This window comes from Marmota monax, unplaced genomic scaffold (assembly GCF_021218885.2).
Source record: "Marmota monax isolate L192 unplaced genomic scaffold, Marmota_monax_Labrador192_F-V1.1 WCK01_AAM20220418_F8-fsc00002, whole genome shotgun sequence".
Classification (NCBI taxonomy): domain Eukaryota; kingdom Metazoa; phylum Chordata; class Mammalia; order Rodentia; family Sciuridae; genus Marmota; species Marmota monax.
The window spans coordinates 7,877,604-7,894,052 of NW_026693571.1; the positions used below are offsets into that span (position 1 = coordinate 7,877,604).

At 37.7% G+C, this 16,449-nt stretch overlaps 1 protein-coding gene across 1 annotated transcript in view; it reads right to left on the reverse strand.

Moving 5' to 3' along the window:
* Window positions 1-5,035, reverse strand: part of Enpep (glutamyl aminopeptidase) — an 84,229-nt gene extending 79,194 nt beyond the window's left edge. Inside the window, exon 1 of the mRNA XM_046458947.2 lies at window positions 4,100-5,035. Within this exon, the coding sequence (XP_046314903.1) occupies window positions 4,100-4,755 (656 nt within the window). The 5' untranslated portion in view covers window positions 4,756-5,035. The remainder of the gene's footprint in view (window positions 1-4,099) is intronic.
* Between the last annotated feature and the right edge of the window lie 11,414 nt (window positions 5,036-16,449).

Here is a 16,449-nt window from a genome sequence, read left to right on the forward strand (position 1 = left end):
CATATGTAGGGGAACACCAGTCACATGGGGACCTGAATGAAAACGTTCCCATGTAGTCATTCAATAACATTTGAGCGTTCGCTGTGTACTAGGTGGGAAACAGGAGAACCACTGTCTCTTCTCAGGAACTCCACTGGAGATTCCACACAGTGTGGGAACTGTGTACTATGGCAGTCTGTCAAAGATTCATAACGGATATTATCAAATAAAAGTTTCCAAAAAGTCCCACGATTAAAAAACAAACCAAATTATGTATGCAATATTATTTCTTTGGTTGATTTGGCCACAGAATCCCTCCCTTGATTCTTTTCTGGCAATATCTACTAAGATTCCTTACAACCAGAATGCTATAGAATAAACCTTGGGAAATTCTGTGCAAGGGTAATTCAAATACTGAGAAGGAAATGCTGAGCGTTTGGGGGAAGAAAATACATACTTTGGAGATTTAAGTAGAGGGAAACTTTTTGGGAAGAAGACAACAGGAAACCCTATATAACACAGTGAGTACAAGTGGAGGGGAAGAATGTAGGGAGGAAAACATTCCAAAGGTTACAGTTAAGTGGTATTTCTTAGACTCTTAAGTAACAGTCTAGAGAGTAGGAAGAGGTGGGTAAGAAAGGAAAAATGATGCAACGTTTCTCAGCCTCTCTGTTACTATTAAGATAATGTGGATATTATTATTATTACTAAGGAATTCTACAGTGGCTCCACTTATTTTTTTCCACTTCTCAATCTTGAGAAAAAGAATCATGGATTGTTGTCTCATCTCCTCTTTGTGAAATTCAGGTCCTGGTTGTGTTTGCAGAAATCAAGTAATTTTGGTTACTACTGAGTGCAATCATGCTTAGAATGCATTGAGACTGTCACAGATTGATATCCCAAACTGATACTCAACCCCAGAATTAAATTTTATGTGAAGGTAGAAAGGTCAGGAAATAGAATTTGGAAATGAAATTGATATGTCAAAGGGATATCTGTACTTCTACATTAATTGAAGCATTAGTCACAATAGCCAAAACATGGAATCAACCTGAGTATCCATCAACTGATGAATGGCAAAGAAAACATGATATACATACATAACAGAATACTATTCACCCGCAAAAGGATGAAATCCTGTCATTTGAGGCAACGTGATTGAAACCGAGGACATTATGTGAAGTGACAGGCACAGAAAGTCAAATTCAGGAGGATCTCACTCATATGTGGAATCTAAAAAACTTCTCCTAGACGTTGAGGGTAGAATGGTAGTTACCAGAGGCTGTGATGGTAGTTGAGAGAGCTGGGATGCAAAAAAGCTGGTTATGGTACTAAGCTACAGTTATACAGGAGCAAGACGTTCCAGGACACTATTGCCCAATATGGTAACTATAGATTATGTATAATACAGTTCATAAAAGCTGGATGAAAGGATTTTGAATGTTTTCACCACTATAAAATGATAAATGGTTGAAGAGACAGATTGCTCACCCTTATGGGAACATTACACAATGAATATATGTATCAAAAACACACCATAAACATGTCCAATTTTTATGTATTGAATAAATAAATAAAATATACTTTGACTGCATACTTAAAATGAAACAGTATGGTAATATTTAAAATTGTATGAACATCACATAAGACAAAGCTCACTGAAGAGTATGACAGAATGGTGCTTCCCTGTGACCTTACCTTGGCAACCCTTATATGGACTCAGGGGATGAGAACCACTAGGGACTAACTACATTGTCAAGATGTTACTCACAGGCTTGAAAAAAACAAAACAAACAAAACAAAACATAAATGAACTTTTCTCAAGTGCCTGAAATATTTCATCATAAGAAAAACAAAAAAGTATTCCATTTAGCCTAAATGAGATTATTGAGTAGATGCCAGAATGCCTCCAGAGCTGTGTGTGCAATACGGAACTGGCAGCATCTGTGTAATGTGAGAGTTTCAACTGCAACTGCTACTAATGAAAACAGGCAAACTCAAGAGACCAAGCCTCCTCGAGAATCTAGCCAAGCCCTGTCCTTCCTCATCTAGGATTTGCCAACCAAAAACTAAGTCAGCTGAGTTTCAGAGTGAGCAGCTCTCGAGTATATCTACTTTGGTAAAATTAACTGGTACAGAAAAATAACACAAAGAGCCAGAGTGAAAATCACATTTGAGTATAAAATGCTTTTTTAAACATAAATTATGTGACAGAAATTTATTAAATGGAAACTTGTTCCATATTTTGAACCTTTCTTATATGAAATTCTATCTTATTTATTCTATAAATATTTTGATGGCTTCCCTCAGATAAAATTTCTATTATCTTCACAACTTTTTAAACTAAAAAGCAGTTTAAAAAGTTTAGTGATAATGATTTAAAAGTTTTGGCTTCTTTTTACTTTACACTAATGAAGTTTTACAATCTCTATAAAGTGGATATTCTTCAGAATATTAAGCCTTTTCCTCTATGAAATTGGCAAACAAGTAAAAAACCATCATATTGTTGGTGAGGTTCATAGAAAAAGACCTGTTCACATATCACTGATGAGAATGTAATTTGGGACATTATTTTGGTCGATTTCCTAGGAATTTTTAATAGAAATATTAGAAAATGTTTATATATAATTTACTAACTGTTCATTGTGTTAAATAGGAGCAGCTTACACACATTTAGTAGAAAAGTTGAAAAATTACATTAGTATTATCCAATGGCCTATCAAATATTCCATTTGTGGATGAATACAAATGACATATTAAAGTATTGATGATATAGTGAAAAATCATGTTACACAATACCACCATGCAATACAATAACATCATGTTTATCTGTGTGCAGAAAAAAGACTCAGAGTATCTGGCTAAAGGCTAACAATGGCTATACTTGGGTGATTTACTTAGGTATACTTGGGTGATATACGGGGAATGTTTATTTTTTTCTTATAATTTTCTCTGTTTTACAAGTTCTCTGTAATGAATTTGTATTATTTATTTAATGAATAAACTAAGTATTACAAGTTTCTTGACATATTTGTACCCTTTGGCCTACTACTACTTTTATTTTTAGGATAATATCCTAACCTAAGGAAATAAACAGATATATACATAAAAATATATGTATACCTATGCCCTTTTCTAACTTTTTTGAAATAATAAAGTACTAGAAGCAACTCAAATACCCAACATCAGGGAATTAGGGGAAAGTTTCTGTTCCTTCATACAACAGGATATTACACAATCTTTAAAATCTAATTCCTGTAAATATTTAAGAATGAGAAGCCCGGCCGGTAGTGCACGTACAGACGTAGTGTACATCCCAGCCTCTGGGGAGGCTAAAGCAAGAGGATCTCAAGTTCAAAGCCAGCCTCAGCAACTTAGCAAGACCTTGTCTCAAAATAAAAAAATAAATAAATAAATAAAAAGGGCTGGGGAAATGGCTCAGTGGTTAAGTACCTCTGGGTTCAATCCCTGGTACCAAAAATAAATAAATAAATAAATATAAAAGTACAATTCTGGCCATAGGACACAAGAAAGACATGATCCTTCTTTCCTTCCTTTCTAGATGAAGATATAAAAAACAATTCTGTGGATCTCATGCAGTTTTTCAATGTCTCTCTTTGATATAATGGACAGAATAATCATTGACATTTACTGATTGCTCACTTAGATACATGAAGGATGGGGAATAGCATCAGGTTGTAGTGTAACATCACTTTAAAAGCTTAGTATAAAATCACTGCCCAATGGCCCAAGAATATCACTAGTGAAATTCACTGAACTCCTAAACTTTAAAATCTGAAAGTAGTTTGTGTAAATATAAAGGATGGGATGCAGTATATCATGATTCCTCCTGGTTGAATGAAGGACTCACTGTTACTGCTTTTCTCCCCCTCCAGGCATTTCATTCACTACAATTAAATTTTATGATAGGTTTTTAAAATACGGCAGGGCAAGAATTTTTGCTTCTCAGAGTTAACAGGGAGAACTGGAAAATTAAAACCGACGACGGCAGATAAAGATCAGACCAATAAAATAATTAAAACGTAGAATGCGAAAAAAGAGAAGAACTAGAAAGGAGATCTGTGGGCTCAGGGGAAGTAAAGCGAAACTTAATATTTACTTGACTTGCCCGTTCTCCACGTAGGTGGTTCTGTAAAACCCCACCAGGGAGCCGTTCAGCCAGCCAGCGAACTCCATGGTCAGGAGGTAGGGACCTTTGTCACCGACGGGGGCCAGCTCTTCTTCGGCCTCCACCACCACATACTCTTGCTTTTTATACTCGAAGCACCTCCTGAGCTTCACCTGCTCCCCCGAGGGCTTCTTGAGCTCGGGGAGCCGGGTGATCCAGGTGTCCCGCAGGTGCAGCCACAGGTAATGCGTGGGTGCGCTCACGTTGATGGAGATGGTCACTCTGCCGGTGTACATGTCCTGCTCCATCATGGGCTTCACCTCCAGGTCGTAGTGTACGGGGTTGACGGTGTCCGGCAGTCTGAAATGTTTCCAATCTCCACTGTCATCTTCACTGGCAGGACAGGCTCTGGGGTCCTGGGGAGGGACGTCTGAAGGTCTGGCCGTGGGAGGAAGGGCTGAAGGGCTAGTCCCGGGAGGAAGGTGGGATGGCGCCGGAGCTGTGCCGTCGGTGGAGTCACACGATCGGGTCAAGCCCACGGAAAGTCCTACTATTAACCCCACACCCACCACCACCGCACAGATAATAGCCACATGTTTGGTTTGAATGCAGTATCTCTTAGAGCCCTCTTCCTCTGCAAAGTTCATTTTTTTGTTTCCGAAGTCAAACGTTACACATAAGAGGGATGTTAAATTTAACTAACGTCAGCTGACTTCCTTCTTAAATTGGAGAGAGTCCCCTGGTTTGGCAGCCTGTTTTCACTTTCACCACACCTCTTCCTCCGGCTTTCTTGCTTTCTTGCGTCTTTTCCACTCCCTTCAAGTTCCCACCAGCCGCTCAGCTCAAGGGTGAGGGCGGAAACGAGGGGGGTGGGATGGGGACTCGAGAAGAGGAGCTGAATCCCAGACAGGGAATGACACGAACATGGCCCCAGCTCCCTTTATAAATACCGCATCCCCACCCCTACCCCTCCCACACTGGAGCAAGTTAAACATAAAACAGGACCTGGCTTATCAGCCAAAGGAGAATGATATATTTTTTTTTCCCCCAAAGCTCTGTCAGCAGCTTTCAAGAGAGAAAGCCTCTGGGTAAGAGGTGTGCTTAGAGAGAAAAACTCAACCTTTGCCACTAGGTCTTCTTCCTGTTGTGTTCACATTCTCTCTCTTAATTGAAGGGCTTCTTGAATTTCACTATTTTATCAGGTCGCTTGCCAAAGAAACTGTTTCCATTCTTTTTCTTCCTATTATATAAACATTCAAATTCTGCCCTCTGGACAATCCTTAGAGTTGGGTGCTTGGAGTTAATTCATAAATCCAAGGACCACTTCTCCAAGCTGCAAGGCAAACCTATTGCATCTGGATGACAGAGGGTTCGAGCAAGTCACAATGACTTCCATATTTAGGGGTAGCTGTACATGTAGGCACCCAAGGCCTTTGGAATAGTAACAATACAAAAATAATAATACAAATCTTGACAACTTTTTATATGTCAGGCACTATGCAAAGTAATTTATAGAAGTTGTTGAAATTTTTCCAATAACTCTATGAGATTGGTGCTATTTGGATGACCATTTTTAGAGATGGTAAAACTGACATCTTAAGAGGTGGTCATTGCTGAAGGTAGCACAATTGGTAAACAGCAAATTGGGGTTGGAACCCAGGTGGTGTGTATCTAAAGTCTGTACACTTAATTACCACATTACACTGCTTCTGTTCTGTAAAGAGGAGAAATATTCAAAGGTTAAGTACCTGGGAGAAACTCAATTATTTCCCAAAGTACAATCTATGAGTATTAATAGATATGCTGGCAGGACAGGGATTGCTGACCAAGAGAGTAAGTTAAAATCTTCTTTGCTGTCCTCCATTCTTTCAGAGTCTCCAGATTGTGACACACATTGTGAGACTCTGAGAGGAAACACTATGAGGGTAATTTCCACATTTAGTTAACACAAGAGCTTTTTTTGTTTGTTTGTATTTTTGTTTTTTGGTGAGGGAACACCAAGGAATACACTCTGAGAAATGTTGCTTTAAACTATTCTGTTACAAACTAAACAAACGAATGAATCGGGGTGCGGGGGACCTCTTTAAGGCAAAATAGTCTACTGTATTCTGATATTTGCATTTTCTCATGAAATACTACTAAGAGGAAAAGAATTAATAGAAGGAGGAGATATGGTTTTCTAAATTATAGATCTATCTTGTATTCACCAATTTCACATTCTGAAGCAATTCTAAACTTTTTGAAATCACAGTATGTTTAAACTCAGCAAATCAACTTCATGAATGTTAGCCCTTCAAGTGCCCCCCCTTTTTTTACTTTTTAAAATTTATATATGACAGCAAAATGCATTATAATTCTTATTACACATATAGAGCACAATTTTTCATTTCTCTGGTTGTATACATAGTATATTCACACCAATTCGTGTCTTCATACATGTAGTTTGGATAATAATGTTCATCACATTCCACCATCATTAATTACCCCATGCCCCCTCCCTTCCCCTCCAACCCCTCTGCCCTACCTAGAGTTCGTCTATTCCTCCCATGCTCCCACTCCCTATTCCACTATGAATCAGCCTCCTTATATGAAAGAACACATTCGGCATTTGGTTTTTTGGAATTGGCTAACTTTACTCAGCATTATCTTCTCTAACTCCATCAATTTACCTGCAGATGCTATGATTTTATTCTCACTTATTGCTGAGTAATATTCCATTGTGTATATATGCCACATTTTTTTTTATCCATTAATGTATTGAAGGGCATCTAGGTTGGTTCCACAGTTTAGCCACTGTGAATTGTGCTGCTATAAACATTAATGTGGCTGTGTCCTGTAGTACTGTTTTTAAGTCCTTTGGGTATAGACCAAGGAGAGGGACAGCTCAAACCCCCTTTTTGTTGATAAGATTGACATTTCACTAAATGTTTGATGGGTCAGATATTTTTGGACCCATCAGCTCCCTGGCAAGCGGCTGGAAATCATATGTGTGTCTCAAAAATAAAAGGCAAAATCAAATTTATCTCAACATAATGTAAGAAAAATGAAGAGAAAAACTGTTTGGAAGAAGGTACATATAAAGTTATATTAAACTAGAAGCATTTTTTAGAATGATCAGATAAGCAAACATATACAAACTCCACCTCATCTAGAAAAACAGTAATATGAGACTATGCATAGACTGGGCAGAGAAGAAAATAGACCTTTTGGGGTAGAATACACTTAATGATGACTGAGAATGGCTACTTGCTATAAAACATCCCTCCTACTCTTCCTGGAATTCCATCATAAAAGAGTCAGTATTTAAATGCAGTTTTTGCTAGAAGAAATAAAATACATTAAATACATGTAAGTAATGTGTGTGTGTGTGTGTGTGTGTAAATTTAGAGTCTAACACCTAGTTCCAGCCACAATATCTTAGTACCTGTCTGTGAAAGCTGACTGCATTCAGTGAGGGGCACCGCAACCTAACTGGATCAGCATACTAAGGTTGCTAAATGTGATAGAGATAAGACACACAGCCAGACAGGTGGGGCAGGAGGGTGGCAGAGCCAGGAGTATCCTAAACCTATCTGTGGTCAACATGTTAGGATCTACTAAATATAAACTCACCTAGCTTTTATAATTCAATACTTGTTCTCATTGCAGCAGTACCTACTGTCCTTCATGTCACTGACACTGGAAGGCAGAGTCTGTGGCAGCAATCCTCTTGACCTTGAAAACCCTCATTCCATGCTCAATCCACAGTGACCATCAAGGCAGCTACTGAGGAAAGAGAGAGAAGCTATTCCTACAAGGAGACCAATGAACCATCACACAAGCCCTTCTAGATGAAATAGTTTATGTTGGATAAAGTTATGTTGAATGAATTTATATCAGATAAAAGTAATTTGAAATATTTCCTTTTTTTTTTTTTTTTTTTTGGTGCTGAGGAGGAATTTAACCCAGGACCTTGCCTGTATTAGGCAAGTGTTCTACGACAGAGTTCCATACTCTAGCCTGATAAAAGTAATTTGGAAAGGCTACTCCTGATCAGTTTTCACTAATTAGGTCCAGGCCAGTGATGGCTGTTCACTGCAGATTCTAGATCACAGCTCTCAAAGCTTTTGACAATGTACATCATCATCTTCTATTTAAAATACAAGTCCGATATTCGTTCTCCATTTGACGCAATAAATGTTTATTGATGGCTTATGAATAAACAAATGAATGGATAAATGAACAAGAAGGAGAAAGGAGGGCTGAAGTTGTAGCTCAGTGGCAGAGTGCTCACCTAGCACATGTGAGGCACTGGGTTCAATCTTCAACACCACATTAAAAAAAAATTAAAAAATAAAGAAAGGAAAAGAAGGGGAAAGGACACCAAGAATCCAGAATAGAAAGCATTCATGGACATAGTATACCAGAAATGTTGAGTTAAAATAGAATCAATTGCAACAAATAAAAATAAATAAATAAAATAAAATAACTTAAAATTCCAGGAACACCTGGAAAGACATACCTTGGAGGCAAGGAGATCATATCGGGTCTTGAGTAGCAGAGGTACTTCTTAACCAATTCCTTCCCACAACAGGTAGACTAATGTTGGAATCACCATAACACTGAAACACCTAGAGTGCGCCTCTTTCTCTCTCTTTTTATTTTTTCACCTGAAGCTTCAGTTTAAAGCTGTGAAGTCCAGAGAGTACACATTCGCACCGAGGCTACCTGGCCATCTGTATACATGATGTGCCTTAGGCTCACCTGAGCACCAGAACCATCTCCAGAAGTGTTGTCAAAAACTAACACTACAGTGTGATTACTTGGCTGGTTCTTTATTTCTCTCAGTTGATCTGAGGTAAACCCCATGGTTAACCAACAAACAAAAGTGGCAAGCTGGATTCACAACGTTGGAAGAAGCAGAATCTGCCACTATTTAGTTGTATTTTTTAGGGAAGTTAACAACCAGTTCCTCTCCATCTTGCTATAGGGCCACTTTTATCACGCATGTAAATCCTACATAATTCCATGGTTAATACAGACATTTTAAAACTTAAAGGCTTAGAATGGAAGCAGGGAGACATTTTCTATGACTCTGCTAACTATGAATTATGAATCCATATTGGCGATGTTCTTTGTGATCCTGTCTAATCATTTGATGTTTTCAATGCCTGTATTTTATTCATCATCTTTTATTAGGATTCAGCAACTGTTTGAAAAGATTCAGTTCCCATTTAAACTAAGTGGACTAAATAAACTTTAAGAGCTGAAAGTGATTGCAGCTGTTAGGAGTAGTTTTCAGATGGAAAATGCTCGGCACACTGCAACTTATTTTTGTGGGTAGTTTTCAGATGGAAAATGCTCGGCATACTACAACTTATTTTTTGTGGGTTGGTAAATGATGAATTGGTCCAATGATTGACACAATATGGGCAAATACACACTAGGGAAAACGAAAAGGAGGAGAATGTGAAGGAAGGATAGATGATAAAGACAAGAGAAAGGAAGAAGGAAGATTTTCAAAGATGAAGGGGAAAATTATTCAATAAAAAGTAAAAATCAATGAAACAATAAGTTTTCTCTTTTCTTTGTTTCCAAGACTGATTGTCCTGCAGGATTTTCTGGGATCTACAGACTGATGGTCTAAATCTTTCCCACATCCATCTTCCATGGATGCCAGGGCTTCTCAGTTCATAAGTGTGAATCTTGTTCTGGTCACTCATTTGGATTCCTCTGAAGAGAATCAGTTTGCCACTCTCCTGGTAAGTGTCTCTAGGTCACCATTCATTCATTCATTTGTTCACTCCACAAATATTTATTGACTCAATAAATATTCACTTTTCAAAGAACATATATTAGGCAAGAAATTTTAGAACAAATTTTAAAATGTGAACATTAAAAGAAATATTAGTAAATACTCTTAAAGGCATGTATGTAAACCTCTGCTTTGTTCTCAGCACGTAGATGTCTTGAAAATATTCAGAACAGCAAATAAAACAAAAGGAAAGAGTTTATTACTCCTATAATTTTGAACTGCTTTTATAGTGAGTTCCTTAATGTGCATTATATTGGGAGAAAGCAGGTAGGTAAAGAAACAGCAGGAGAAAAATAATAGTGATAATATAGTCTAGATTTCTGTTGTTCCAGGAATTTCAAAATTATCTTTATATTTTTTTTCACAGTGCACTAAATAATAGTTTCATATTTCAAGAGAACTTTTAAACTTCCTGAAGTGCTTAATTTACTCAGCATTTCCTTTCAGCCTTTGTAGTGTCCAAATTCTTGGCAACGTTTTCTCTCTTCTCTTGCATCTGCAGAAGTCAGCAAAATTAATGTTGGTGTAGGGAAACTATATCACTGAATGTTCTTTTATTTCATACAGAGTCCAAGTGAATTACACTAGCAAAGAAGGCTTTGGATCAAGTTCTCCATAAACATTCTAATGGACCTATTCTTCCCCTTAGGTGATATTAATTATTTCTTTCAGAAGAAAGGCCAGTACTTTTCCAATTATTATTTATTAGTGCTAGCTGTTTAGTTTGAATTTTCTTCATTACCAAACTAACTTTTTTTTTTTTTTAAGTATTAGGGATTGAACCCAGGAGTGCTTAACCACTGAACCACACCCCAGTCCTTTTTATTTTTTAGACAAGACTTTGCCTAAGTTGCTTGGCCCTCACTAAGTTGTTGAGGCTGGACTTGAACTCATGATCCTCCTTCTTCAGCCTACCAAGTCACTGGGATTATAGGTGTGGGCCACCATATCCAGCTCCACACTGATTTTAACTAATAAAGTTGTGTTCAGTTTCTGCTTCCCTTGGAAGTAAAGGCTTTAACTGCTTTTTTATTGTTCTTTAAGAACATTTTTGTCTTAAACCAGAAAATGCCCTCCAACTCCCCCCAGGGGTCAAGGTCCTAATCTCAGGCACTTATGAATGTTGTCTTATATGGTTTAAAAAACAATGAAGAGAAGGGGTGGTTCTTTGTAGATGTAATTTAATTAAGGATCCTGAGATGGGAATTATCCTAGATTATTGGGGCAAATCCTAAACACAATCTTACACTCCCTTCTGAAAGGAGAGAGAGAGATTGCAAACACAGAGGCAGTGTGAAGGCAGAGGAAAGAGAGAATTGAAGATGTAGGTCTTAAAGGTGGGAGCCATGTGACCACAAGCCAAGAAGTGCTGACAGTCACCAGCAGCTGGAAGAAGCAAGGAACAGAATGTCCTCTACAACTCCCACAGTGGGTATGGCCCTGCTGACACCTTGATTTGGGTCAAGCTGAATTCATTTTGAATTTCTGGTGTCCCAAAATGTGGAAGAATAAATTTTTGTTATTTTAAGTGAATACAATGGATTTTATATATTCATTCAGCACACGTTTAGTGAGAGGCAGAATATGTTAGGTATTTAAGTTGGTAAAAAGACACCGAGTATAAACAAATGAAAACATCATTTTTCAAGACAATGGTTCTTCTTAAGTGAAAGAGGGTCAGGATAAGGTAGAATATTATTTTTTTTGCCAAAACATATCTTCTTTAATTTGTTTCTGATTTTCTGAAGGTACTCTTCAGAATTTTCTTTTTGTTCTTTGGGACATAATAGCTTTTGCTCAAGGTTTCAAAGTACTTTTATGACTTTTCTTTGTAATTACCTTCACTATGGAATATTTGTTAACAGGGTCCATCAATTATTTGTTCAGTGACTAGGATGCTTGTAGTTCCACATAAATAATATGACTCCACTGATTTTACTTGAATCCTTCCTTAAGTTGATGTCTGGGAAAATTTTATATTCACTTCTGATTTCTGAGGGTTTTATTCTAGAATTTGTTTTGGTTAATGTTATTAAAAGTTCAAGGCAAATGACACTATTTTTAGAAGTCATTTCCTTCTGTCTTCTGAATGCTTGGCCTCATTTATTTTTATTCTTGTTGTCAACAGCTAACCTGGAAAATTATTTGACTTAAAACATTTGGATTCTTTTCTTTGAAGCCATGCTTTCCTTTAGCATTTAACGGGGTTTCAGGTAGTGAACTCATTCTTGCTTTATCTGGTCTCTTTTGAATATAGGCCTAAGATATTTATAAGGGTCTTAGCTTGACTGCTTACAATCTCTTTACTTAAGATTCAGATATTTTTCCATGTGTGAAATTATCAGGCACAGTCAATAATGGATTGGAACATATGAGAATTTCAGATTCCTTTTGAGAAAAAATTTGTTTATTTATTTCTGGTATTGAAGATTGAACCCAGTGATGTTTTACTGTGGAACAATATCCCTAGCCCTTTATAGTTTTTATTTTGAGACATAGTCTTGCTAAGTTGTTCAGGACCTCCCTAAGTTCCTGAGGCTAACCTTGAACTTGTGATCCTCCTGTCTGGGCACCCCCACCCCAAGTTTCTGGGATTACAGGTTTGTGTCCCAGTGCTTGACTGAGAAAGAACTTATTTTGAAGTTCATAAATTAAGATACTTTTCATTCCATAGCTTGACTATTGTGAATTGAGCTGCTATAAACACTGATGTGTCCGAGTCACTGTAGTATGCTGATTTTTAGTCCTTTGGGTATAGACCAAGGAGTGGGATAACTGGATTGAATGGTTTATGGAATCAACCTAGGTGTCCTTCAATAGATGAATGGATAAAGAAAATGTGATGTATATACACAGAATGGAATATTACTCAGCCTTAAACAAAAATGAAATTATATCTTTTGCCAGTAAATGGATGGAACTGGAGAATATTATGCTAAGTGAAACAAGCCAGTCCCAAAAAACCAAAGGCAGAATGTTTTCTCTGATATGTTGATACTAACCTACAAGAAGGGTGTGGAAGAATAGAAGTCTATTGTTTTAGACAAAGGGGAATGAAGGGAAGGGAAGGTGAAGGGGAATAGGAAAGACAGTAGAATTAATCTGACAAAACTTTCCTATGCTCGTATATGTATACATTACCAGTGAAACTTCACATCATGTACAACCACAATAATAGTATCCTAATTGGAATACGTTATAACAAGAAATCTGGGGGCTGGGATTGTGGCTCAGCAGTGGGGCGCTCACCTCACATGTGAGAGACCCTGGGTTCGATCCTCGCACCACGTTAAAAAAAAATAAGTGAAATAAAGGTATTGTGTCTAACTACAACTAAAAAATAAATAAATTAAAAAAAAAAGAAATCTAGAGTTACAGAGCTTCAGTGTGCTCTTAGCAGCTCAGTCATATCAAGAAATTAATCTCTGCCTGTTTTTCCCCTCTACCATCTATATAGTGTGGTCTCAAACTGGTTGCCACAGCTCTCACTATCACAATCAAACTAAAAAAACAGAAGTAGAGAGGGGGAAAGATGAAGACACATTTTTTCCTTAAGTGCTTTTTTCCTTTTATCACTGCATAAAAAATTCCCGGTGCCGCATTCCTTGATACCTCCTTGGCCAGGTCTGGTTTGCTTATGCCTTCGGTAGCTCCTACTGGTAAAGAGGAATATAACAGAAACAACAACTTGAATAACCCAAGTTAATCTCCAGAACACACTTCACTGACACAGTCCTTCACACGTACACTCTCTTTACACATATAGAAGAACTTTGGCCACACCCTCATAGCCTGCACTTATTTCCTATCATGGATATTTACTGCAGCTTGATCTTTCAGGAGCAGGTTTGTTTTACTTTGAGGGGGAAATGTACAAGGTGATTTACCCTGGGCCCCACACTGCTTCTAGAGATGGCTTAGGAACAGCAGCTCCCAATTCTATTTTCCTAAAGATCATTTTATTTGCATTTCAGAATACCATAGAAACAAATGTGGGCAAAGATATAAGGTCCTTGCTTAGCATCTGGACGGCCATCTTAAGTGACAGCCCCATTTTAAGGAAAAAGTTCTGCTTTCCCCACCCCAGGGCATTTCTGAGAAAGCTCACCACTCCCTCATATGAACCCAACTCTTAACCACCCTCATTAGGATCCACTCCGCTCTGATTCCCGAGCCTGCCCTATTAAAAAATCCCAGAACCCAAGCCTATTTTGCCTCTCTCTCTCTTATAGAGAGATGGCCTTTATTTGTCAGCCCTGACAAATAAACTCTCGTGTGTATCTCTGCATGGTCTGTGTCTTTCATTTCTCACTTACCCGTCTCTCATTCCTCGCCTCCCCTTCAAAATGTAATTGCATTCAGGTGGAAGAAGAGAGTGAAACAGAGCCAGCCTTCTTGGTGCATACTTGGGACCAGATGTCTTTTATTTGCTGTCTTTTTAGTACATTTCAACAATGCTATGAGTTAGTTATTATGAGCCCCAGCTGCCACTTATCACACCAGGCTGACTCCAAATCAAATAGAAGAAATTTGGTACTATTTATGACCCACTCCAGACCTCTCCATGAATAATTTTATGGTTTTGCTATGTTATGGCCTACATAGACCTTTGCAGATAGCCTAGCTAACAAATAGCATGTATAATAGTTTCTAAAGAAGAATTTACTACCAGATCTAACATATAAGACAGATATCTGGATATCAAGTCTTTCAGGACCCCCTCCCATGACATGTACTGAGCTGGGCTAGACATTGCATTACTCTTTATCCTCCAATGGTGTCCCATCTCCCTGGGATATTCAGAAAGTAGTCTTGTAACCTAGGTAGTGTGTCACCTAGCTTATTAGTACATGATGACAAATGTTAGCCTAGTCAACAGACAAGAGACTAAGACTAGAAACTTATCATGCACAAATTTATAAAGCAAGTTGATTGTTATTCTGTTTTTCAAATAAGTCAGTGATTTGAGAAGTTGAGTGAGTTATTTCAGATTATTTTTAAAAAGGCTATTTCATTTTCTTGGTGGTTGATTTTTCATGTGTTTCAACTACAGCATTATAAGTATGACAGAACTTTACCCATATCTATGTCCAAGGGGTAGACCTGGTCATTTTTCTGTGTTGATTCTGGCAATGAGTTCAAGTTCTGAACCAATCTTGTGACTTCAGTCTTAACACTTAATCATTCTGCCATGAAGGCCAACATGGCTAATTTCTCCCCGTTGCTAATGAAGCAATGCATAATGAGTGTTTTCTTTGTTTTTTTTTTTTTTTTTTTCGCTTTTTAGCAACTGAAACTCAATATTTCTGACTCTAAAGCAACATTGTCTACATAACAATAAATACATAAAGATTCATCTATAATTTTATTAATTTTATTTATATAGAGACAATTGAATTTGATAATAAAGACAAAATTTCATTTGAGATACAAGGTGACTATTGGCTTATTGGTAGTAACTGGGTAATTGTTCATGAAACACATTTGCTCTCCTCTCAGACTCACAGATGGACAATTCTCAGCCTTTCTTTTCTCCCCTGTGGAAATGTGACTCCATTTTGGCTAATGGAATGTGAAGAAAAGTAATAGTTTCTTCCAGATTTGGTCCACAGGAGCCACCTCTGTAATTCTATGCTCTCTCTTACACTGCCTGCCAGCTATATGTTGATACCCAGGAAAATCACAACAGGCAAATAGTGAAGAGGAAAGACTCACAAGATGGAAGGAGTCTGGGTTTCTGTTTCTATCTCCTCCTCCTCCTCCTCCTCCCCCACCTCCTCCTCTTCCTCCTCCTCCTCCTCCTCCTCCCTACCTCCCTTCTTCTTCTTCCTCCTCCTCTTTCTCTTCCTCTCCCCTACTCCCCCTTCATCTCCTCCTCCTCCTCCTCATTCTGGGTTTTTGAACAAATACAGCCCCTTCCAACTCCACACACTAACTGATCCTTACATAAGCAATAAATAAACTCCACAGTTTTAAGTTACTTCGAGTCAAAGGAATTATCTGCTAGCATGACTTTTAATATTCTTTACCATACATATTAGTTTTATTCAATCACTGAAGTTTACTTTAGGCCAGTTCATTAAAGGTAACTGTCATCTTCCCGGTTGGCAATATCCAGAGACATTTTGATTATTATGACTGGGGTAGGGGTGGATTTCTGTTGGCATTTAGAGGGCAAAGGCCCTCAATGCTGATAAATACCCTACAATGTACAAGACAGCCTCTCCATTGGTTATCTAATCCAAATGTCAATGGTGCTAAAGTTGAGATACAGCCTAAAGCAGAGTTTCCTGTCTGATTAATTTAGGCTCTTGTTTTGGTAATGTTATAGCTTTGGTCATTTGTCTTTTTGTGCAAAGCTCAATGATCTGTAGATTTTTCTTTCTACTTTCATCCACAACTATCCTTAACCAGTCATCTACCTCTTATCTATTTTCCAAACCATATATTTATCATTGTATCTCCATAAGTTCTTGTAATACCCGGCATAGAGTAGGTATTTAATAAATGCTTATGGAATGAAGAGTGAAATAATATCATTCTCTTG